Genomic DNA, 25627 nt, shown 5'->3' with positions numbered 1-25627 from the left:
TCCCTACGACTTAAATTACGCACTAGAAAAGTTGACATTACCTCCATCTGAACCAACAGTTAAAATGCAAGGAAAAATCTGTTTATCGGTGTGTATTTTCCATTAGAAGCAAATAATGGATTGCAAAATATTACTCTTTGTGCCCTTTGTGATTTTTATTTTATTTTTTTTTGGTGGTATGAATTTTTTAGTAGGTTGATTGTTGAAATGCTGGCAAGCACCATATCTCAGTTCATTTGAAGACATAAGACTGTTCTTGGTCTCATAGCGAATGCTGGGAGAGCATAGCAAAAATCTGGCCATACACAACGGAGCAGAAGATTGGTAAATCCAAATGTTTCAGTTTACTGCTACAGTGACCTCTCCTCAGAGATTTGCTCTATAAAATACCTCACATAACTGTGCTTTCTATAAACTTTCCTTATAAAGATATATGAGGTGCTTATAGAAAATTCAGGAGGAGATTCACAGACGTTGCGTGAGGGGTTCCATACTGGGTTGAAAAGGACACTTGAGTTGTAGTTTTAAGAGTTGTGGTTTTAAACTCTTGTGACTGAGACTGTGTAGGGAAGCAATATGTTCATAATTTATTGTTGGATAGTTACTAGAAAAAAATACGAAGTGGCAGAAGAAGACATGACTGGCAGTTAAGGGGAAGTAGTTACATGACTTTTAAAAGAAGTTTTTAAAGTAGGAGTATTGGAACATTAGTGTAGCTTTCCTGTTTGGACAGTGGACTACTAGAAACTTGATTGATTGTTTGAAAATGAGAGGCATGTGACATGTTTGATTTTGACCATACAGCATTACAGAATGATTGTATAGGACAGTAACCTTTGCATTGCCTCATTTTGCTTAGCTGTAGAGTGATGAGAATTAATTCTCCTCATTTTCCCGAGAAATAACAGGACTATGTAATTTTGAAAAATGATGACAGAGCCTTCTTATCTTTTGTCATTCTGGAGTGTTTACCAACATTTTTGACACTTCTTAAACTAGGTTTATCTTAATCTGAGTTTCCTTGTTCATTAAAAGGTCTATAATAGCTCCTGCTGGAATAGGAAGTGGTCCAGTTAAAAAAAGGTAATGATCCTATAGTAGTGTAATTTGATGATAGGTAGGACATTTTATACTGACAAAAAACTATTTCTAGCTGTCAAGCAAGTTGTTGAGTAAGTAGAATCATAAATTTTGTCTAGTTATTAGCATGTCATGGTTTTTAACTGAAAGCACTATGCCTTTGGGCTTGCAGTAAATATTTTAATGTGTATCCCTTCATTTGCAACTGCTTTGTAGTGGGTTAATCCCAGGTGTATATGGAGCCATGTTCTAATGCTTTTTGTGATAATGAGCAGAGTTTCCATTACACCCACATATTTGATTATGTTAATCTGTTTTTCTCATCTTACAGCTCACTTCATGTAGATGCAGCTCACTTTTTTATGTAGATACTTTGTTTCTTTTGCAGAAAACACTATTAATGTCCATGACTTGTTGACGTTTCAGCAGATTACAAGTCTATCAAAAGCTAAAGGGGCCAGTCTGTTTGCATGCGACCTGAAGGTAAGCACAAAGAATGGTCATTATTGCCTCACTTACTGTTCACTCCACACGATATAAGATGTCACCTGCAATATGTACAGGTGCATAATGAAAGCTGACAACAGTGACTCGTCTGCAGCTTAACTTTTTTCGCTGGTTTACTGCTTGTTGTACAAATGCCCGGAATACTGACGATTTAGTGCAGCTTTTTGTAAAAACTGTCGGATTTGTTATACGCTGTCTATTAACCATTTTCATTTATTTAATTAATTAATTATGTTTGCCCCCCCCACCCCAATGGCTTCTGTGCTTGCAGCCAGACAGTTCATTTGTTCAGGGGGGGCAAGATGCTAGACATTTCAGGGCTAGGTGAGAGCTGTATGGTTCATTGGTTCCTGCTTGTGTTTATTGTCTGGGGGTGCCCCATCTTTCGGTGCAACCCCCTTGTGCAAGTTGCTAAAGTTTTAGTCAGCACACCTTGAACGAGTGCAAAAACAAACTGATTCTGAAGGGCCTCCTTAAGTCGCCCTTTTCAGAGGCCCTTTCTGCAACGGAGGTCTCATCCCCTCCAACTAAAGAAAAGAAAAGGTCCCACTCTGTCCTCTCTTCACCCTCAGGTGACCAGGGCAAGTCTGTAAAGTCTAAAGTACCAAAATTGTCCTCTGAGCATAAGTCTGCCTCATCGGCACTGACCTCTTCCGCACCGACTACGACTCTTCCTATATCGGCGTCTGCTGCAGCTCCAATACTGTCTACGGCACCGACTACTGATTTTCCAATGATTACTACAGCTTTGGCATCAAGTGCCATTTCGGCACAGTGCACGCCTTTGATGCCTATCTCTGCATTTCTGTTTACTACTGAACATTCTGTGTCAGCTTCGAGTGCCCTTCCAGCTTTCACGGTTTTGATAACGACAGTTTTGATGCCACTTCTTCCTGTCTCCAAACTTGAGACATCGGTGCCGATAGATTCCACACCATGGACCCGATACTCTCCCTCAACAGATCTCTTCCTAGGGCAAGTATATAGTCCATTCCTAGAACGACCTGACTCCCCATCAGGAGTATCCACTCGATCCACCAGGTGCCTTTCCGAGTTTGACGTGGTGTGTCTTGTAAATCAGCTGTTGACAGCCAGAGGGATACTCATTCCTTGTAGGACCCATCCACCTGCAGGATTTGGATTGGTTTCTCCACAGACTTCATCCTACTCTCCTCCTTTGACCATACCAGTTCCAAAGTCTTCAGTTCTGATGTAATTTTTGGACCCCCCCTGTCTTGGCACCTGTAGTGGACCTCACTGGGGCTCCCTTCTGAACCGAGCCTTCCTCAACTCCGTGATTGGGCTGCGGGCTCTTCGGCTCGGGGTACGGTTCTGAGTGTATTCTACAGTTCCGTCCATGGTACCAGGAGCTCTGTCTGCACCAATCCTGCTTGAGGCTCCACCATCGGGAGTGGGTGTGATGGAGTGGGGTGTGACCCCGATTCCGAGGTTGTCCTCCTCTGTTCCGGGCTCCCATCCCTCTTTGGACGGACCTGCTTTCTGAGCTATGGAGAGGGCACTTGCATTCTGGAAGCATTCCACCAACGTTGGAACTCTAGATCTCTTTTTCCCCTGAGCTACAGCTGACACAAGCCACCGCCCCAGGACACCTGGCAGGAAAGTCGCAGGAGACCCTGTTACAGGGTGCCCCCTCTTCCGAGTCCTCCTCAGAGGCCCCCGCTGAGGAGCCCCCACGGAAGCGATCATGCAAGAGGAAGCTTGGAGACTCCGCTGAAGAGTCTCTGACGGAGGATACAGATTTCGATGACGGTGAAGGGTTCCCATGGTCACCCCCTGATGAGGTCTCCTTTGGGGATATCCTTAAGATGTTGAAACAGAGGGGTGATTGGAAGCCCACTAACCCTTCTTTTGAGGAGTCCGTGTTTCTGCAGGCTTTCCATGCCTGGCCATCTACCTCTTGGGTGACCCCACCTGCAGAAGAGCTGGTACAACTCATGATGCAACGTGCCTGGAAGAACCCTGATTCTGTTGAGTCGATCCCTCGGAGACCTGACAAGATGCTAACCCCCCACCGAGGAAAACTGTGAGCAGGACGGTGCTCAACGTTCCTTTTCCTAGAACCAGAGGAGTGGAAAAATGTGGCACAAAAAAATCTCAGGGTCCTTTCTGTGCCACACGTGGCGATGATACCCCCAGGGGCAGAGGGGGTAACAATTCTGGAAGATGCCCCTGCTGAGGCAGAGGGGTCCACGTAATCAGGGAACCAGGGATTCTTTCTCTGGGCAGCCCTACCAGTGCTCCTGAAGAGCGGCCTGATTGCTTTCCACTTTAAGCAGTCGGGGGACGTTTCTCTCTGCACCACGCTGCCTGGCATTCAATAACTTCTGACCGTTGGGTGCAGAAGATCATAACAGGAGGCTACATCATTTCCCTCATCAGTTACCCAAAACTTTCAACCAAATTTCCCGATGTTCCACCCAGTCAAAGGGAAGAAGCAGCTGCAGAAATAAACAAGCTGTGTCAAAAAGAGTCATCCAAGTAGTCCCACCAGACCAATGCAGATCCGGATTCTACTCCAGATTCCTTTTGGTGCCAAAAAAGACAGGGGACTGGAGACCAATTCTGGATCTCAGCAATTTGAACAAGTCCGTTGCCCAAAACGAAATTTTGGATTGTCACGGTTCAGTCCATTTTCCCTTTTCTAAGGGAAGGCAATTGGATGTGCTTGATAGATCTCCGGGACGCGTATTACTACATCAAAATGGACAAACGCTCCAAGAGTCTACTTCACTTCCATTTAGGAGCCAATCACTACCAATTTCGTGCTCTGCCGTTCGGACCCTCTACACCCCCGTGTGTTCACAAAGTGCTTAGTATTGGTCACAGCTCACTTGAGACTGCAAGGATTCAGAGTGTTTCTGTATTTAGACGATTGGCTCCTTACTGCCCCCACCAAGCATCTTCTGGTAGTAGCCCTGCAGCACACTGTTTCCCTGGCGAGACTTTTGGGAATAACGATAAACTGGGAGAAATCCAACCTTGTTCCGACTCAGAACATAGAGTTCATTGGAGCAGTCTTTGACACCCATTCTTGTCTGGTGTCTCCCAGGTCACAGACTTCAGAGATTGAGGCTCCAGCTCCGAGTGATACTGTCAAAACAAAGCCTCAGCAAGGAAGGTTCTTCAGGTTTTAGGATCCATGGCAGCTTCCATACTGATAGTGCCTCTTGCGAAGCTACATATGCAAATACTTCAGTGGCTTCTTCAGTCAGTCCAAGGCACATGGTCTACTATGGAGGCCAACCTGCATATCAGCGTTCTAGAACTGAGAGAGGTGCTGTTAGCGTTGCAAGCATTCCAATCTGTTCTTCCTTCTGGAACGATCGCAATTCAATCAGACAACATGTCAGTAGTCTGCTATATCAACAAGCAAGGAGGAACCAAGTGCTAACCCCTATGGTGAGAGGCCATGACAATCTAGCAGTGGGCAACAGCTTCCAACCACTTTCTTATAGCAATGCATATCCCAGGGAATTCCAACGTGATTGCAGACAAGTTGAGCAGATGTATTTTCCTGCCTCACGAGTGGTCCCTCAATCCCAACTTAGCAGTGAAAATTTTCAGCCATTGGGGCCAGCCTTGCTACGACCTATTCGTCTGCCCGTCAAACAACAAATGAAGCAGCTATTTTGCCCTATTTCCTCCACAGGGGGAGTCCCTAAGGGATGCTTTGATTCACGATTGGCCCATGGGACTGATGTTCATCGTGTTTCACTGTTGCAGTCATGACTGTAGGGTTCTCCCCTGCCGGCAGGCAGTCCTCGGTCGGCCAGAATCCCAAAGTCTGGGACCGGCGTCGGCTGTTCAGCCATGCTTCCTGACGTCAGAGCGCCAGGAGTACAAAGCTGACAGCCGATGCCATGTTCTCCAGTCTTTCTTGCCGTGCGGTGATAGCAGTTCGCAAGTGCCGGTCGGCTGACTCCTGACAATTTTTTATAAACGTACTTCAGTCCGAAGACTTTCTTCTCCTACTCAAAGCTAAGTACCCCGTTGGGGAAACTTTTTTCTTGCTCCAGTCCGATGTCAGAAAAAGTTAATAATTGTATTTCATGTGGGAAGCAAATACCTCATAAAGATTTTCATTCTTACTGTATTCCTTGCTTAGGCCCTGACCACGACGTAGCTAGTTGTCGGTTTTGTGCTAGATTCAATCAACGTACGATTAAACGAAGGTGCGATTTTGCATTTCATTACTTCGGTAGGCATTTTAATTATAAAATGTCATCGGATACGGTTCCGGCTACTGGAGTTCACAAACGACGCAAGGATAAAGACAGGCCTTCGAGGTCCAAATCAGACGATGTTGTACAAGCAGAGCCAGCTTCAGGTTCGGTCATCGTCAGTGAGGCGCTTTTGCAGCCCCTGTCGTCGGCCATTTCGGAACTGATGGCCGAAACGGACTCCCACGAGGAGCCAACTAGGCCTTTGAATATTTCTGTTGCAGGTCCTTCGGACAATGCTCCTTCGGATGGGTCCGGAGCCGCTGTGCAGGTACCGGCTTCCGAAGGGGTTTTCAGGCCTACTCAGCTTCTAATAAAGGCAAAGCCAAAGACAAAGGCAAAGACTCCTTCCAAATCAAAGACTGCAGCCCAGGCCCCTTCTGATCTGGCACCCAAGTCTCAGAAACAGTTACTTAAGATGGCGGAGGACTTACTTACTATGATTAGGGGTTCACATCCCCCTCCAGATAAAAGGCCAAGGCAGGAAGTTTATTATGACTCCTCTGATCAGGCTTCTGTTTCTTCAGTTTCTTCTTCTGACCAGGAATATTCTTTCCCTCCTTATGAGGATTCTGATGCTGAAGAATCCATTCCTTCAGCTTCTCCCCCTGAGGATTTCTCTTTTGGGGAAACTTTGCATGAAATGAGGGAACATTTTCACTGGGAAGGACAGGAGTACTCGGAATCTAAGCCATGGGCTCAAGCTCAATGCCAAGAAATGTATTGTTATCCCCTTTGGGAAAAAACATGTATCCATGAATTACCATATAGGTGGCAGTACACTAAACACAGAAAGTGTGATAAGAGACTTAGGGACACAGGTGGACAGTGGTCTCACCTTCGATAACCACATCGCCACAACAGTCAGGAAATCCTTCTATGTGGCACACCTCATCATGAAGGGCTTTTCATCCAGAAAAAAGGAGGTCATTGTCCCACTGTGTACTCATCCCTCATTAGACCCATTATAGAATACAACGCCCCATTTGGTATGTACCTCTCAAGACATGTGCAACAACTGGAAAGGCCTCAGAAATACCTCACTAAAAGAATCACAGGCCTAAAGCAGATGCCCTACGCTGACCGCCTTAAAAAACTCCAGCTATACTCTGTCGCATATCGTCTATTCAGAGGCGATCTCTGCTTAACATACAAGGCCATGTCAAACCCAGAGCTGTTGGACATGCTACACTTAAAGAAATCCCAATCCCTCAGAGCTACATGCTCCAGGGATCTAAACCTTGTCATCACAATAAACAAAACATGCTGGAGGGATAGGTTCCTGACCCAGAGACTCCCCAGACTCTGGAATAGATTGCCCATACATGTCAAACAGAGTGCCTCTTTGGACCTCTTCAAGAGGAACCTTGACGATTGGATGGGAGAAAAGAAATTCACCCCAGGGATCAGACCCCTGCTAGACAGGGGTCCAGGAAAGTAAATAATGTGGAAAGAAATAGCCAGGGAATTGTTACAGCTAGGCTTGTATAGGCCCTAGGGCTGATAGCCTAGTACCAACCTATGAACCTAAGACTAAGGGATTTTCTTCTTCTTCCCCAACATAGACCCCTGGCTATTCCTCCTATTTTGGATATTGTGGATGATGCTTTTTCGGAGGCTAACTTAACTCCTGACTCTTTTCCTCCAGCTCCTGTTAAGCCAGACAGATATTATAGGGTTCCTGATTCCCACCAGTTTTTATACAAGAATCCTACTGCTGACCCTGAAACCATTTCTCAGGGTCCTAAGGGAGTTAAGGCCGCTTCTGCTAAAAACCCCATTCCCACTGAGAAGGATTCCAGATCTTTAGAAAGATGGGGCAAAAAAGTGTACACTTCAGCTACTTTATCTATTAGGGCTTTAAATTGTCAATTTCATATGCTGAAATACCAGCAATTTCTTCTGTCTGTTTTGAAACAAAAGCTAACTTCCATTTCCGCCTGTGCAGATGATAAGGAATTACATGACTTAATGCATGCCACTGAACAAGTTGGGAAGCATGATTTACACTGTGGATTTGATGCCTTGGAGGCTTCTTGTAGGGCTGCTGCCTCTGGCACAGTCATTAGAAGGCATGCATGGTTAAAGGAACAAAATGTGCCAGATCAAGTAAAAGCTAAATTATTGGATGCTCCTGTTCAGCATAATGTTTTGTTTGGATCTAAAGCTGAAGAGGTGATAAAGAAGACGGAGGACAAGGCAAAATCCATGCAAACAGTTAAGGATTTCTTACAAGTACAGCCACCCAGATTTAGTAGGAATTGGCCTAAAAAAATTGGTCCTTTCCCAATTCAGACAGGCCTCAGAGGGGTAGATATGGACGCTCCCGAGGAAGGCCTCAAACGCAAGCCTCTTATAGACCAAGACAGTGGACTGCTTCCACCCCTAGGGGAGGAGAGGACAGGTTGCAAGCTCATAGAAAACAGACTCAATGACTCCCTCTGTTGGGCTGCAGGAACTTCTTGCCTGGAAGCCCCTCTCGGAGGAAAACTTTCTCTTTTTCACCTAAATTGGACTCATATAACCCAAGACAAGTGGGTTCTGGATGTGGTTTCAAGAGGTTACAAATTCCATTTTCATACCCTACCAAGACCAAGCGGATGGCCAGATCTTCCAAAACATCAATGGTTAGAGGCCTTAAACCAGGTGGAAGCTCTCTTGGCTATGAAAGCCATAGAACTAGTTCCACTTTCAGAGATGGGACAAGGTTTTTACTCGAGGCTCTTTCTAGTCCCCAGGAAGCAAAATTCATGGAGACCCATTCTGGATCTGTCAGTCTTGAGCACTTTTCTCGAGATACCAAAAATCAAGATGCTTACTCTACAGCAGCTACTTCCAATGCTGACCAAAAATGCATGGATGGTAACTTTGCATTTAAAGGAGGCATATTTACACATTCCCATCAGGCTGGAATGCAGAAAATACCTCAGGTTCAAGGCCGGATCGAGGCACTATCCATTCTCTGCGCTGCCCTTTGGATTGTCTACTGCGCCCAGGGTCTTCACCAAATGCCTGGCTCCAGTAGTAGCTTATTGCAGACTCAAGGGAATTCAAATTTACCCTTATCTGGACGACTGTCTTATTCAGGCAGACAGCAAGGATGTCTTACTCCAGCATCTAGAGTTTGTTCAGAATCTTCTCAAGTTCCTGGGATTCACTGTAAACATAAAAAAGTCAAATTTGACACCCTCACAACAGATAATTTTTCTGGGCGCTTCTCTAAACACAACAACCCAGATGGCATTTCTGACGTATGAAAAACAATTACAGCTGGCTTCAACTTTCAAAACCTTGGCAACATTAACTCCGCTATCTGCAAGGAGATTCCTGCAGGCTTTGGGTTACATGGCCTCCTGCATCCTTCTCGTACCATATGCAAGACTACATATGAGGAAAATACAGTGGTACCTAAAAAGTGTATGGTCTCAGCATTGCCACAGTTTAGACATACAGATCTCCGTCCTGCTTTGTCTTCAAAAGGAATTCCTTTGGTGGTCCAAGGCATGTACTCTAAACAAAGGAAAACCCTTCTGTCTGCCTCCTGCCACTCAGATACTAACCACGGACGCCTCAGATCATGCATGGGGAGCCCATTTTCAGGGCAACTGTCTGCAGGGCCTTTGGACAAAGGATCAGAAGCACCTGCATATCAATTTAAAGGAAATGTTAGCCGTTCAGAAAGCTCTATTGGCCTTCAGGAATCTTCTACAACCAGGACAACTACTGATACGGACAGACAACACCACAGTTATGTGGTACATAAACAAGCAAGGGGGATCTCATTCCTATCCCCTTTGCAGACTAGCCATGAATCTTTGGAACACAGCTCTAGCTTGCAAACTTGGGCTTTCAAGCTCAGTTTCTACCAGGGAAGCAAAACTTCCTGGCAGACAGTCTGAGCAGAAACCTATTGGACCCACACGAATGGATGCTGGACACCGAAATATTCAAGATGATTACAGCAGTCTGGGGATGTCCTCACATAGACCTCTTTGCATCCCACCTCTATCATCAACTACAGATTTTTTGCACCAGGACATTCCACGAACTAGCTTGGAAAGTGGATGCACTATCATTCAGTTGGAGAAACCTCTCGGGGTATGCCTTTCTGCCTCTTCCTCTTCTTCCTCGGGTATTATTAAAGATCAAACAGGACAAGCCCAAGATGATAATCTTGCTGGTCCCAAATTGGCCTCGACAGTTTTGGTACCCAACACTGAAAAACCTTTGCCTGGAGCCCCCTTGGGTTTTACCACAGACTCCGAACCTTCTGTCCCAACACCAGGGTCAGGTTCTGCACTCCCATGTCAAAACTCTCAGCCTGGTGGCCTGGTTAATCCAGGGTCTTTGATTCATTCTCTCCTACCCAAGCAGGTTATGGATGTCATTTTAGAAGCCAGACGTCCTAGCACTAGAAAATCTTATGCAGGAAAATGGAAAAGATTTTGTTCCTGGATGCAGGCTCAGGATTCTGATCCTCTTATTCCTAACATTCCTCTGATTTTACTTTACCTGACAGACCTCTTACATAAGGGTCTCTTTCTCTTCCATAAAGATACATGCCTCTGCTATTTCTGCTCATTATAATACAGACCCTCCAATCTTTTCCCACCAGCTCATGAGACAGTTTCTCAGAGGAGCTAAGAACTTAAGGCCCCCTAGATCTCCACCCATTCCTGCTTGGGATCTCAACTATGTTTTGGAAAAACTCACCTTACCTCCTTTTGAGCCTGCTGCCACATCTGACATCAAGTTTTTATCTTGGAAGACAGCTATCCTGTTAGCTCTGACCTCTGCCAGGAGAGTTTTGGAGTTGCAAGCTCTCATGGCTGTGGAACCTTATATTATTTTTCATCAAGACAGGGTGTCTTTAAGGACTAATCCTACTTTCATGCCTAAGGTGATTTCCAAAGTGGCTTTAAATCAAACTATTCACTTGCCAACTTTTTTCCCCACTCCTCAAAATAAGGGGGAAAGGATCTTGCATTCTTTGGATGTACACAGACAACTATGTTTTTACCTGGACAGAACCAAGGACATCAGGAAATCAGAGCAATTGTTTGTTTCTTATGCTTCAAGTTCCCAAGGTAAAGCCATTTCAAAACAGACCATTTCAAAATGGATTGCTCATGGAATCAGATTTTGCTATTCACACCATGGAAAGCAAATCCCAGGGACTATAAGGACTCACTCTACCAGAGCTGCTGCCACTTCAGCTGCCTTCCTCAGAGGAGTTCCTACCAAGGACATTTTGGAAGCTGCAACTTGGAGTTCAGTGCATACTTTTTCTAAGCACTACAATCTACCTCTTTACTCTAAGTCTAGGGCAGGCTTTGCTTCTGCAGTCTTGCAGGGCCTTTTAGCCCCTCTACTTTATGACCACCTCCCTTTTATTCTGCTTTGGGATTCAACCCTACAGTCATGACTGCAACAGTGAAACACGATGAACATAGTACAGTTGTGTACACTTACCATAAATGTAGATGTTAGAGTGTCTTCACTGTTGCAGTCTGGGTTTCCCTCCTTCCTGTCCCTCTTATTTTTCTTTTGTGTGGTTCCTTTTTTCACCCTTCTTCTGAGGTGTATTTGCAAAGGGTATGGGATCTTACTCATTTTGGAACTCCTGACATCTGGGGCAAGAAAAACTGGAGAACATGGCGTCGGCTGTCAGCTTTGTACTCCTGGCTCTGATGTCAGGAAGCATGGCTGAACAGCCGGCCGACCCAGACTTTGGGATTCTGGCCGACCGAGGACTGCCTGCCGGCAGGGGAGAACCCTACAGTCATGACTGCAACAGTGAAGACACTCGAACATCTACATTTATGGTAAGTGTACACAACTGTACTTTATATGCCTATCCCCCCATCCCTCTGATTCCCCAGTTCCTAAAGAAAGCTATTCGGTTGAAATGCAAAGTGATTCTCATAACCCCCTTTTGGCCTCAGTAAGTTTGGTTCCCCTTCCTTCTGCCTCATCTATTATGTCGACCATGGATTATGGACCCTTTTCCAGACCTGATTTCTCACTTTCACGGGTTGAGAGGGCTGAGTCACCCGAACCTATCCAGTCTCAAGCTGACAGCTTGGTTTCTCCACTTCTGTTAATCACTTATTATCTTATTATTATCACTTATACTTGTTAGTCACTTATGTTGGCAGGATAACCTTCCCTCACCTGTACGTGACATTATCCTGGCCTCACACAAACCATCCACCAGAAGACTGTATCTAGAGAAATGGAAGAGATTCTCTATTTGGTGTAAGAAAAGAGGTCTAAACCCGTTCTTGGCTCCAGTTACAGCAGTCTTACAATATCTGTCAAAGTTCTTCGAGGATGGATCTGCAGTTCTACCATAAGAGTACATCTAGCGGCTATTTATAACTTTCATGATGGGTTGGATAATTCCCCCTTCATCTTTCTTCAGTTATGCAAAACCTTTCTTAAAGGGATCTCTCACGTTAGGCCTCCAATCAGACAACCTATAGAGCCATGGAACCTCACGTTAGTTCTCCAGTCTTTAACTCAACCTCCTTTTGAACCTGCAGCAAAGTGTGACCTCATATTGTTATCTTGGAAGTCCCTTTTCCTGGTAGCCATCACATCAGCCAGACAAATTTAAGAGCTTCAGCCGTTATGCATTAAAAGGCCCTATTTAATCTTCCACAAGGACAGAGTATCACTCCGGACAAACCCCTCCTTTCTCCCCAAAGTTGTTTCAGATTTTTCTATCAATCAGACCATTGACTTGCCAGTATTTTTCCCAAATTTTACTAATAAAGAGGAATACTGTCTACACTCTTTGGATGTACATAGACAACTGAGGTTTTATTTAGCCAAGACCAAAGCAGTACTTAAAACTGATCAACTTTTCATTTCCTTCTCTGGACCTAGAATGGGAATTTCTGTCTCCAGGGTCACTTTATCTAAATGGCTAAGGGACTGCATATGCTACATATATTTGCTTGCGAAAAAAACTATACCACAGAAGGTTAAAGCCCACTCTACCAGATCTATGGCAACTTCTGTAGCCTTCCATTCGAGAGTCTCTATGGATGATATTTGTGCAGCAGCCACATGTGCTAACCCCCACACTTTTATTATTCATTACAAATTGGATGTGCTCTCCAGAGGGAGAGCTGCCTTCAGCTCCGTGGTGCTCAGGAATGTTCTTCCATAAGGCCCGCCCAAGGAGCACAAGGTAGCTGGGGGATGTTCTTCATCTCACATTGCTGCAGTCCTTACTTATGGGTAGTCCGCTGTCCTCGGTCGGCCCAAATACCAAAGTATTAGGCTGACGTCGGTTATGGGCGCCTAGAACTGACATCAGAGCGTCAGGGTATAAAAGCGCATGACCGACGTCATATCCTCAGTCTTTTTTGCTGCATGGTCCGATGCAGAAGCAGCGTTGCAAGTGCCGTTCGGCATTCTGAGATTTTTCGAATTCGAAGTTTCAGACCGATACCAAGTTGGGCTAAGTACCCCGTTGGGGAGTATTTTTGTTTTTTCTTGCCTCAGTTATTTACCGGATGTCAGAAAAAGTGAATAATTGTATTTCTTGTGGGAAACAGATACCGCATAGGGATTACCACTCGCTTTGTATACCTTGTTTGGGACCGGAGCATGACGTAGTAGGGTGTCGGTTTTGTGCTAGGTTCAATAAGCGCACTATAAAACGGAGATTAGATTGCGCTAGGTTAGTCTTTGGCAAAAGGTGTAATTATAATATGCCGTCGGATCCTCCGACGCCCGCTTCCACTAAGAAGCGCAAAGACAAATCTGTAAAGCTTAGGCAGGATGATTCGTCCGTTTCGGATGCCGGTCCTTTAGAGGCTACAGGGGAGCAGGTGGACCCGGCTGAAGTTCCTGTTGAAACTCAGGGGGAAACTTTGATTTTGCAAGAGGTGGCCTCTCAGGAGTCAGGTCAAGCTGAAGGGGCCTCTCAGGTTACTATTCTCCCTACTGTAGCTAGGGTGGTTAGGCCTTCTGCTACTATCTCTAAGGCTCCTTCTAAGGGCAGGTCTGTTTTGTCTTCCTCTGGTGTCAGTCCTGGTTCCTCAGGGTCTGTGCCTAAAAAGCACATGCTTAAAATGGCAGAAGATTTGATTACTTTAATTAGGGGTTCTATGCCCCCTCCTGATAAGAGGCCCAGGGTAGAGACAGAGTTGGAAAGTTTGGAACAGGCCTCAGATGATTCAGAGTCTTCTGTGGAAGACATGCAAGATTTTCCTACTTATTGATTCTGATGCAGAGGATTCCACTCCTCCTGCTTCTCCCCCTGAGGATTTTTCATTTTCAGAAACTTTACATTCCATGAGGGAACATTTTAAGTGGGAAGGACAGGATTTCTCTGATTCCCGGAAAAGGCTTAGGGAATTCTTGTTTCTACCACAGCATAGGCCCTTAGCTATTCCTCCAGTTTTGGATGTTGTTCAAGATGTTTTCTCGGAGGCTTCCCTTAATCCAGATTCTGTGCCTCCTGCGCCAGTCAAACCGGACAGGTATTACAGGGTGCCTGAGGCTCATAAGTATCTGTATAAAAGTCCTAGAGCAGACCCAGAAACCATTAGTCAGGGGCCTAAGGGTGTTAGAGCTTCTGTTGTAAAAAATCCGGTTCCTCTAGATAAAGAGGCTAGAGCTTTGGATAGATGGGGTAAGAAGGTGTATACTTCTTCTACGTTGGCAGTTTCATATGTTGAAATATCAAAATTTCCTCCTTTCTCAGCTAAAATCTAAAGTGGATGCTTTAGCAGAGGGTATAGAGTTTAAAGAGTTGCAAGATTTGGTACACGTCTCTGAACAGGTGGGCAAGCATTCTTTGCAGTGTGGCTTTGATGCTGTACAGGCTTCTTCTAGGGTGGCGGCCACTGGTTCAGTTATTCGAAGGCACGCCTGGCTTAAGGATCAGAATTTGTCAGAGCATGTTAAGACTAGAATTCTGGATGCTCCTTTACAGTCTGAAGTTTTGTTTGGTCCTCCTGTGGAGTCTGTATTAAAGAAAATGGAGGACAAGGCTAAGTCTATGCAGACTGTTAAAGATTTTTTGCAGGTGCAACCTCCAAAGTTTAGTAGAAATTGGCCTACTAAAGGCTGGACGCACCCTTCTTCTGATTCTCAGTCTCGGGGCAGATCTAGGCGTGGTAGGGGCAGAGCTCAGAGTTCCTTCAGACCTAGAACATGGAGTTCGCCTGCACAGTCTGCAGGTGAGGGCAGGGGTCAGTCCTTTCGTAAGCAGACCCAATGACCTGCATTTTCAGCTGCCGGATTCCTCTTGCCTGGCAGCTCCTTTGGGAGGAAAGTTAGCACTTTTCAAGCAAAATTGGCTTTTGGTCACCCAGGACAAATGGGTGTTGGACATTATAAACCGAGGCTACAAGTTTTATTTCCATACATTACCTCCTTTCAAAGGTATGCCAGACGTTCCTCCTCGACAAAGGATAGAGGCTCACAAACAGATTTCTTTACTTCTTCAAATAGGAGCTATACAGCCAGTTCCTCTGTCAGAAGTGGGCCTAGGATTTTATTCTCGCCTGTTTCTAGTTCCAAAGAAAGGGAACACATGGAGACCAATTTTGGATTTATCTATCCTCAACACTTACCTGGACATTCCAAAGTTCAAGATGCTGACATTACAACAGCTTTTACCTCTGATGGTAACTCTGGATCTCAAAGAGGCTTATCTTCATGTTCCTATCAGGCCAAGTTGCAGGAGGTACCTGCGTTTTCAAGCTGGAAATTTACATTATCAGTTCTCTGCTTCTCTGCATTGCCCTTTGGCTTATCTACTGCGCCCAGAGTGTTCACAAAGGTTCTGGCTCCAGTGATAGCCTTTTTCAGGTTAAGAGGAATTCAGATTTATCCTTATTTGGACGATTGCCTGATTATTGCTCAAGAGAAGGACGAACTTCTTCATCATCTACAGTATGTGATGGCAGTGTTAAGATGCCTAGGGTATTCTGTGAACGAAACAAAGTCCAGTCTAGTACCCTCTCAAGACATGTGCTTTCTGGGTGTGAGACTGAATACAGCTTCCCAGATGGCCTTTTTGACCCCGGACAAACAAAGAAGCCTTTCTCTTTATTTCCATCAAATGTGTCTACAGTCCAGACTGACTGCAAGGACAGTCCTTCAAGCCTTGGGGTTCATGGCATCTTGTATTCTGGTGCTTCCCAATGCCAAACTGCATATGAGGAAGCTTCAATGGTATCTCAAAAATGTATGGACACAACACTGCCAAGATCTAGACACTGTCATTCAGATAATACCTTGCATTCAGAAGGAATTTTTGTGGTGGGCTCAGGAATGTCACCTAAACAAGGGACTCTCTGTGACCCGACCAGAGGCGAGTCAGATTCTAACGACAGATGCCTCGGATAAGGCTTGGGGAGCACACCTCAATGGAAAATGGGTGCAAGACACGTGGCCTGTCAGACTTCAACATTTGCATATCAACTTGAAAGAGACGTTAGCGGTCCAGTTTGCATTAATGGCCTTCAAGGATTTACTTCATCCAGGGCAGGTGTTGATTCAAACAGACAACACAACTGTCATGTGGTACATCAACAAGCAAGGGGGAACCCATTCATACCCTCTTTGCAGGCAAGCGATGATTTTGTGGGAGACTGCTCTCAGTTTACAACTCAATCTTCAGGCAAGGTTTCTGCCAGGAGCACAGAACTCCTTAGCAGATGTGTTGAGCAGACAAATAGTGGATCCTCACGAGTGGAAATTGGATCCTCATGTATTCCAGCAGTTGACAGTGTTATGGGGAACTCCAGACATAGATGTGTTCGCTTCTCCACTAAATTTCCAGTTGCCAAAGTTTTGCACAAAAAAGTTTCCTCACACAGCTTGGAAAGTGGATGCTCTGTCATTCAGTTGGAGCAATCTTCATGTCTATGCCTTTCCACCTCTGCCTCTCCTACCCAAGGTACTCTTGAAAGCCAGACAAGACAAGCCAGCCATGATTCTGATAGCACCGGATTGGCCTCGACAGCACTGGTACCCACTTCTGAGGAGTTTAGTGAGGGAGCCTCCATGGCCTCTACCTTTGATTCCACATCTTTTGTCTCAGGAGGGCAGTCACTTTCTCAATGTCAGGATTCAGTCTCTGCATCTAACAGCCTGGCATATTCTGTTCTAGACCCTGGAGGGTCTCAGCTTCCACAACAAGTTTTGAATGTTATTTTGGAGGCCAGAAGGCCTAGTACCAGGAAAGTTCTGTGATAAATGGAGGAGATTTTTATTTGGAGCAAAGCAAAGGCATTTGATGTTTCCAAGCCTAATTTAAGTGCTTCTCTTCAATACCTTACTGAGTTATTGGGCAAAGGTTTGTCTTTTTCCTCTATAAAGATTCATGCTGCAGCCATTTCTGCTCACTATGATTGTGATCCCCCTTTATTCTCTCATCCTGTGTTTAAGCAATTTCTTAGAGGGCAAAGAACATAAGACCCCCGCGTAGAGCTCCTACTCCTGCTTGGGATCTCAATTTTGTGTTGGAAAAACTTACTCTACAACCTTTTGAGCCTGCAGCTACTGCCGAATTAAAGTATTTGTCATGGAAGACTGCTTTTTTGTTGGCCATTATTTCTGCAAGAAGGGTTTCTGAATTACAGGCCCTTATGGCAGTGGAGCCTTTCTAATTTTTCATAAGGACAGGGTATCTTTGCGTACTAATCCTTCCTTTATGCCTAAAGTGGTTTCTAGTGTGGCTTTAAATCAAACTATTCATTTGCCTACTTTTTATGCAAACCCCAAAATAAAGGGAGAAGATTTTGCATACTTTGGATATTCACAGGCAGTTACGTTATTACTTGAGCAGAACCAAGGAGTTCAGACAGTCTCAGCAGTTGTTTGTTTCTTTTGCTTTGGGTTTTCAGGGTAAACCTGTGTCAAAACAAACTATTTCTAAATGGATTGGGAGTTGTATTTCTTTCTGTTATTCCCATCATGGTAAGGAGGTTCCGCTGGAGTTATACCTCATTCGACTAGCCCTAGTGCCACTTCTACTCCGTTTCTAAGAGGGTAGCTACAAAAGATATTTTGGAAGCAGCTACTTGGAGTTCAGTACATACTTTCTCTAAACATTACCACCTTCCTCTTTATTCTAAATCTAGGGCTGGGTTTGCCACTGCAATATTACAGGGCATTTTAGCAGCCCCTAATGCTTTATGATATTTCCATCCTCCCATTCCCGTTGCTTTGGGATTCTACCCATAAGTAAGGACTGCAGCAATGTGAGATGAAGAACATAGTACAGTTTTGTACCTACCATAAATGTAGATGTTGAAGATCCACATTGCTGCAGTCAATTACCCTCCCTCCTTCCCCTGCTGTTTGTTATGGTTATATGGTTTGGGTGGCGGTTGTTGTTGGACATGCTTTTGGGCGGTATTCTGTTTTTGGCTGTAGCCTCTATGTTTAGGGCCTTCTGACATCTGGGGCAAGAAAAGACTGAGGATATGACGTCGGTCATGCGCTTTTATACCCTGACGCTCTGATGTCAGTTCTAGGCACCCATGACCGACGTCAGCCTAATACTTTGGTATTCGGGCCGACCGAGGACAGCGGACTACCCATAAGTAAGGACTGCAGCAATGTGGATCTTCGAACATCTACATTTATGGTAGGTACAAAACTGTACTTTCTGTCCCTTCAGTGATGAATGGAAAGAAGATTAACAACATCAGATAAAGAAGTTATGTCTTGCCGTAATATTGCATCGGTGTTGTTGATCTTCTTTCATTCATCACTTCCCAACCTCCTTCCCCCTCCAAAGGCTCCTGGGGGATACTCCGAGTCCAAGTGGTGAGTTAGGGCATCTGCACAGAAATAACCTCTGCTTTGCTAATACTGGGCAAACTCTGAGGTAACAGGGAGAAGGGCACTATGGGTAAAAGCTTAGCTCGAGAGTTTTTTGGCTGGCGCTAGCTTGGTGTTAGGCCAGCTTGGTTTTGTGGGCTCGGAACTGAACCCATTAGTGATGAATGAAAGAAGATCAACAGTACAGATGGAACGTTATGGTAAGACATAACTTCTTTTTTTGGAATTATGAGCAAAAAGTTTAACCTTGGTCTCATCAGGCCATAACACATTTTCTCACATGCTTTTGGGAGACTTGAGGTATTGTCTTGTAAATTTTAGCTGGGCCTGGATGTTTTTCTGTGTAAGAAAACACTTCATCTTGCAACTCTACCCCATAGTCCAGACATATGGAGAACATGGGAGATTGTTGTCACATGTAGTATACAACCAGTACTTGCCAGAAATTCCTGCAGCTCCTTCAGTGTTGCTGCAGGTCTCTTGGCAGCCTTCCTGACCAGTTTTCATCTTGTCTTTTCATCAATTTTGGAGGGACATCCAGTTATTTGCAACATCACTGTTGTCCCGTATTTTCTCCACTTTTTGATGACTGTCTTCACTGTGTTCTATGGTATATCCAATGCTGTAGAAATTTTTTTTGTACCCTTCTCCTGACTGATACCTTTCAACAATGAGATCCCGTTGATGCTTTGTAAGCTGTCTGCGAACCATGGCTTTTGCTGTAGCAGGCAACTGAGTAAATGTCAGGAAAATCCTACTAGGACAGCTGAACTTTATTTGGGATTAATCAGCGTCTCTTTAATTGATGGCAGGTGTGTACCCAAGAAGACTGAATGCTGTAATTATATCAAAAGGTGCTTCAACAAAGTATTAGTTTAAGGGTGTGCACACTTATGCAACCAGCTTATTGTACGTTTTTTATTTTTTTTATTATTTCCCCTAACAGATTTGTTTGTTTTCCAATTGAATTGTACAGGTTATAGGTCACATTAAAGGTGGGAAAAGTTTTGAAATTATTTATTGTGGTCTCAATTTTTATATCACAAAAACCTGGCATTTTAGCAGGGGTGTGTCCACTTTTTATATCCTGTGTGTGTGTGTGTGTGTGTGTGTGTGTGTGTGTGTGTGTGTGTGTGTGTGTGTGTGTGTGTGTGTGTGTGTGTGTATATATATATATATATATATATATATATATGTATATATATATATATATATATATATATATATGTGTATATATATATATATATATATATGTGTATATATATATATATATATATATATATATGTATATATATATATATATATATATATATGTATATATATATATATATATATATATGTATATATATATATATATATATATATATATATATATGGTTTTCCCTTCACAAGATCGAATATATGAGTACTCGAAACTCATAAGCCCGAGCCCAAACTCTCGAGTATTCATATACTCGAAATTGTGAAGGGGCACAAAAGGAAAGTAAAAAACACTTTTTCTAATGTTTTTGCAGGCTGTGCCCCCCTGCACCCCCCACACCCCCCTACTTAAATATACCAACTCCGAGACTGCACTACCGCAAAGGAGATGGAAATGTACCATTATGCCCTATATGTATAAGCGCACAACGGGATACTTTCCATTCTTCCGCTGAAGTGCTGTTATGAAACCTGCACATTAAGGAAGGAACAGTACAGGGGGATCCAGCCCCCTACAAAAAGATAAGTAAAACCCTTAATCTAAGTTTTCACACTTCCCGTTCACAATTTCGAGTTACTGAAACTCGAGATTTTGAACCCGATCTTATGAGTTTCGAGCTTTCAGTAATTCGATCTTGTGAAGGGGAACCATTTTTATATATATATATATATATATATATATATATATATATATATATATATATATATACACACACACATATATATACATATATATCTCTCTCAACTCTCTCTTTCAGCTTTTCCCGGTTAGGGGTCGCCACAGCGCAACTCCGGTCCGCTACTGATTGGCAGTAGATTTTTACGTGCTGGCTTGCTGGGCCTAACACACAACCTTCAACGAAGGAACGCCCATTCACGCATGTCGACACACAGAAGACGCTGTAACTGAGAATCGAACGTGCAACGTCTTAACTGTGAGGCGACAAAGCTACCGCAGCACCACCACCGCAGTATATCTAAAATGTGCGTGTATACTTATGTATGTATGTATTTCTAAACCTTCGAACAGAAATGTTTTTTTTTATGGTGAAGCCTAATTTTAGATTGCTAAAACTGCTTAATAACTGTACTGTGCTCTGAGTTTGGGCATTGGATAAGGGTGCAGCTGCCATTGGAGACAGAATACCTTAGGGAAGAAGCTTCACTAAGTATGTATGGGGCTGAGAGAGATTGAGCTACAAAGTGACATGCAGTTATGGCTGTTTCATCAGTTGTATCTGAATTACAGAAAACTATGTTAGAGAGGAGGCAAAGATAATTCCAAATGCTAGCTGTGTGGAGAGAAGGTGGACAAATGACACAGGGGGGGCATCTGCATTTGATGAGAATGCAGGGAGGTTAGGCAGTGAGAAAGTTCATAGGATGCAAGTAGAATGCCACTGGGATTTTTGTTTTTTTTCTGTACAAGGGAGATATGGTGGGAGAAGATGGGAACATACTTAGATGGAGCTGACAGTGGTGAGAGTGGGTGTAGTGTTGCCACCTTTCTCTGAGCCGGAACTGGACAAAAGCCACACCCCTTACACTGCCCCTGTCCCCACCTTTCTCTACCCCTTCCTGCTTGTTCCACTTACCTCCTCATCCATTTTTTGTCATGCATGAGCATGTTAGTGACAGCTGGAATTCCTTTTCTAAGGTATTGTCAGACTTGATTGCATCATGTTGAAGTGATACTTCTGCAAAATAAATAATTTAGTCTGAGGCTGTGATATAGAAAACTCCAGCATTGTTTGTACTTACCATCATCATCATTATCTACCCCCTTTTCTCCGTTTTCTTCATGGGGTTTGGGTCTTGTGTCAACTTTTGCCATCTCTCTCGATTCATTACCACCCTCCTACCTTCTTTGATAGTCATGCCTGACTGTCTTGTGTCTTCTGTCACACACTCCATCCATCTGTTTTCTGGGCACTCTCATTTCCTCTTGTCTTCTTCCTGTCTGTCCCAAATCTTCTTACCAGATTGTTTTCTGCTTTTCAGCACATGTTCCTGAACCACCGTAATCTGTTCTGTTTGACTTTCTTTGCAATTTGATCTATTTTGGCTTCAGCTCTGATGTCCTCATTTCTTTGTTCCATAGCATGCATCCTACCATCTGTCTCGGGGACTTCATCACTATCACTTCTAGCTTTTTCATCTACTCTGCTTTTACTTTCCAGATTTCTGTACTAATCAGTAGTACTGTCTGCACCACTGTTTTGTGAACCTTACTTTTCAACTTCTTTAACATTTGTTTGTCATATACTAGCCCTGGCACTCTGTGCTGGTTTGCCGCTGCTTCTCTGATTTTAGCTTTGACCTCCACATTCAGATTTCCCTTCTCCTCAACAAACACTCCCAAGTACTTGAAGCTGTTAACCTTTGTCTTTCTATATGAATTCTCGGCTTATTCTGATTTCCCCCATTTGCTGTCATTACAACCATCTTCTCTGTACGCATTTTCATCCTGTGTACCAACGGTTTTGCATTCCATTCCCCGTCCATTGCTGAAGTCCTTGGTCAGGGTGGTCTTGTAATGCCACATCATCTGTTGATCTTACCCTTTCAACTTCTTTGATAATATAGTCCATCACCAGTATGAACAGCAGTGGGCTCAGAGATGAACCCTGATGCACATCTATTTCCACTGGCAACCACTCTGAATCTTAACACTGGTCATATTTGTGTCATTGCATCCTTGCACATAGCCTGCACTAATTTTGTCATTGTTTCTGGGACCTTGAACCGCTGCAGGATAGCCCAGATCAGATTTCTCCGTACCTTGTCATATGGTTTCTACAAGTCTAGAAATGGCAAGAGGTTCTTCGTGTTTCACTGTTGCAGTCATCACACTTGGGTTATCCTGCCAGGGTTAGCCCTCAATCAGCCCGAATACCAGAGGCTTAGTATTTCTGCGTCAATTGCTGTTACTCCAGGACTGACGTCAGGTCATCAGTGGTATAAAATCAGGCAGCCGATGCCATTACATCAGTCTTTCTTGCCGAGGAGCCCAAAGCAGAAGCAGTTCACATGAGTGCCAGTCGGCTGCTACCTGAGTTTCGTTTCTGAATTGAAGTTGAAGTTTTCTAAAGCTAAGTACCTCATTGGGGATCCTTTTTTCTTGCTCTAACTGATGTCAGGAAAAGTTAACAATTGTCTCACCTGTGGAATGCAAATACCACGCCGAGACTTCCATTCTTACTGCATCACCTGTTTAGGCCCAGACCACAACCTACCTCGCTGTTGCTTTTCTGCTTTGTTCAACACCAGAACTATATGTCATTGGGCTCTTATTGTAGCTATATATTTTCGCTGGCGATCTCCGTATTCCGAAATGGCATCGGTAAGCCATCTGACTACCGATCTTCCAAAAAAAGTAAGGATAAAGATGGAGACAGACCACACAGGTCCAAAACTGCCGACAACGTTTTCTTTAAGCTAGCATCTAGTTCACCGGTCCTCACTGAGGTGCCTTTCCTGCCCCTGATACCTGCTTTTGTGGATTCGCAGGCTGCTACTAAGACCCATTTGGAGTCTGGTATGCCGTGAGACTCTTCTTTGACTAAGGATCCTGTGGATGTCTCTACCTTGGATGGGTCTGGAGCCGCTGAGCAGGCACTGGCTTCCGAGGAAGTTCTTCGCACTACCGATACTCTTCACAAACCGATGACGTCTTTCACGTCTTCAGTTCTTTCTGAAACTGCCGAGTTTCTAAGTCCCAGGGTACGAACTACTCCTAAAAAACGACGACCTAAGCTCAGGTGCCTGCTTCCATGCCTCAGTCTCAAATGCGTAAAATGGCAGAAGACCTTATTGTGCTTATTAGGAGAAGCCAGCCTACCCCTTCCAAAAGAAAGAGACTTGTCCCCAGCAGTTTTTATCTGACCAGGAGTCCGATAACTCTGAGGTTTCTGAATATGAAGACATGTAACCTTTATCCACTTATGAGGATTCAGATGCAGAGAAATCCATTTCTTCTGCCTCTCCTCCAGAGGATTTTTCATTTAGTAAAACCCTACATACTTTAAGGGAGCATTTCCAGTGGGAATGTCAGGACTAACCTCAGTCCAAAAGGAGACTCAGGGAATTCTTAGATTTACCACAGCACAGACCTTTAGCCATTCCTCCTGTCTTGGATGTTGTGGATGATGTCTTTATGGAATCCAGTTTGACTCCTGACACCCTTCCTCCTGCTCCCAGGAAACCTGACAGGTATTACAGAGTCCTTGACTCACACAAATTTCTTTTCAAAAATCCTACTGCTGTCCCAGAGGTCACCTGCCAAGGACCTAAAGGAATAAAAGCAACCATAGCTAAGAATCCCACCCCCTTGGACAGGGATTCCCAAGCTTTAGACAGATTGGGTAAAAAGGTATACACCTCTGCAACTCTTGCCATTAGAGCACTATATTGTTAGAAACATTTGCAGGAGAGGAGCAGCGTGTGTCGCGCTTTTCCTTAAGGGTCCTCAAGAAAAAAAATAAGCTTATATTAAAAGGCCTTATAAAACCCTCTTTTGAAGAAGCTTTAGCATCCTCTCAACACTAAAAGCTAAAAAGAAAGAACTCCCACGGCTCCAAGGTCGTCCGGAGCCGACCTTAGGCTATAGAGCAGGCTTCTCCCACTCTCACCGGACTTGGTTTCTCGCGAAACGGTCTGCCACCGATGCCACCGATCTGGGCCGGGCTCTGGCTTGAACCGGATGGCTGGGGCATCGAGGCGGAGTCTGCCAAGTGTCTCCCACTGCCTACCGGGCGCTGAAGGTTAATCATCTCCTCTTTCCTCCCCTAACTCCTCGCCTCCTCGGATGCGATGGGTGGGTATTTGGAGCTTCTCAGCCGGTAGCCCGATGGTTCTCAACCCAGCCTCGGGGGATCCTAGGGAGATCGAATTGCGTTGGAGAACCAGTTCCAGGGTGCTCGTTCAGTATCCTTGAGTCCGTCGAGGATGTCAGATTGACATAGACAGTCCCACCCAGTTTCCAGTCCCAGTCTGCTCAAAATTCTCCAGGCTCCGACCCAGTTGGCTTGGGCTGCCTGCTTTCTTTGGTCGTGCCATTCCTCCTCCGACGCTTGGCTCCGTGAACAGGTGCGGAGCCGTGAGGTGGAGGTCTTTAGGTGCGGCTCGACCCTTACTCCAACCCGACCTTGGGTGACGCTTTGGCATCTGGACTTCTTGGCTGGACCGGGGTGGCGTTTGGAACCTATGCTGTCCTCCAGGCCTCCTCTTGTGAGTTCTGCGGGACTTCCGTCTGCTATCATGGCTCTTGGGACGGACACGGGCGGATTCTGGCTTTCCGGCTTTCAGGCTAGCCAAGTGCCTTGGCCAAGTCTCCTTGACCATGGGCACGGCTTTACCGGCACCTTTCCCTGGGCGTGGGGCTGGGTCCTTTGGCGTTCCCTGTCCCAGGCAGGAGGTTACAGGGAGGGGGGTTCCTGAGGGTGAGGGGGTTCCGTTCTCTTCTTGAGTTGTCTTCAGAGAAGAGATTCTCCAAGAGGAAGTGCAAGAGGAGAGGCCCCAGTCCTTACTGACCTTGGATACACTGATCTTGGTGATGCAAGTCAGCTCAACCCCTGATGTCGGATGATGTCTTGCATGCAGACATTTTCTCAAAACAAAACAGCAGTTGGATATCCAAACCCCCCCCCTCTGCTGCAGAGTCAGTGCTTCTCAAGGCTGGGCCAGGCTCCAGCCCTCCTCCTCCAGTGTCTCGCCCGCCCTTGAATCCAGCCTCTTGTTTTTTTGTGGGAGGGAACATCTGCAGATACTACCGTGGAACC

General features: G+C 44.8%; 1 protein-coding gene across 5 annotated transcripts in view; it reads left to right on the top strand.

The window, feature by feature from the left end:
- The window catches only part of VPS39 (VPS39 subunit of HOPS complex), a 1019836-nt gene that overhangs the window by 400999 nt on the left and 593210 nt on the right, over positions 1-25627 (top strand). For all 5 annotated transcript variants that reach the window (XM_044074020.1, XM_044074018.1, XM_044074019.1 and 2 more), the window contains exon 5: positions 1469-1563. In XM_044074020.1, the coding sequence (XP_043929955.1) occupies positions 1469-1563 (95 nt within the window). The remainder of the gene's footprint in view (positions 1-1468; positions 1564-25627) is intronic.

This window comes from Protopterus annectens, chromosome 6.part0 (assembly GCF_019279795.1).
Source record: "Protopterus annectens isolate FY-2018-M chromosome 6.part0, PAN1.0, whole genome shotgun sequence".
Lineage (NCBI taxonomy): Eukaryota > Metazoa > Chordata > Ceratodontiformes > Protopteridae > Protopterus > Protopterus annectens.
The sequence above is the reverse complement of the archived record's forward strand: the minus strand, read 5'-3'. Positions and strand labels throughout refer to the sequence as shown.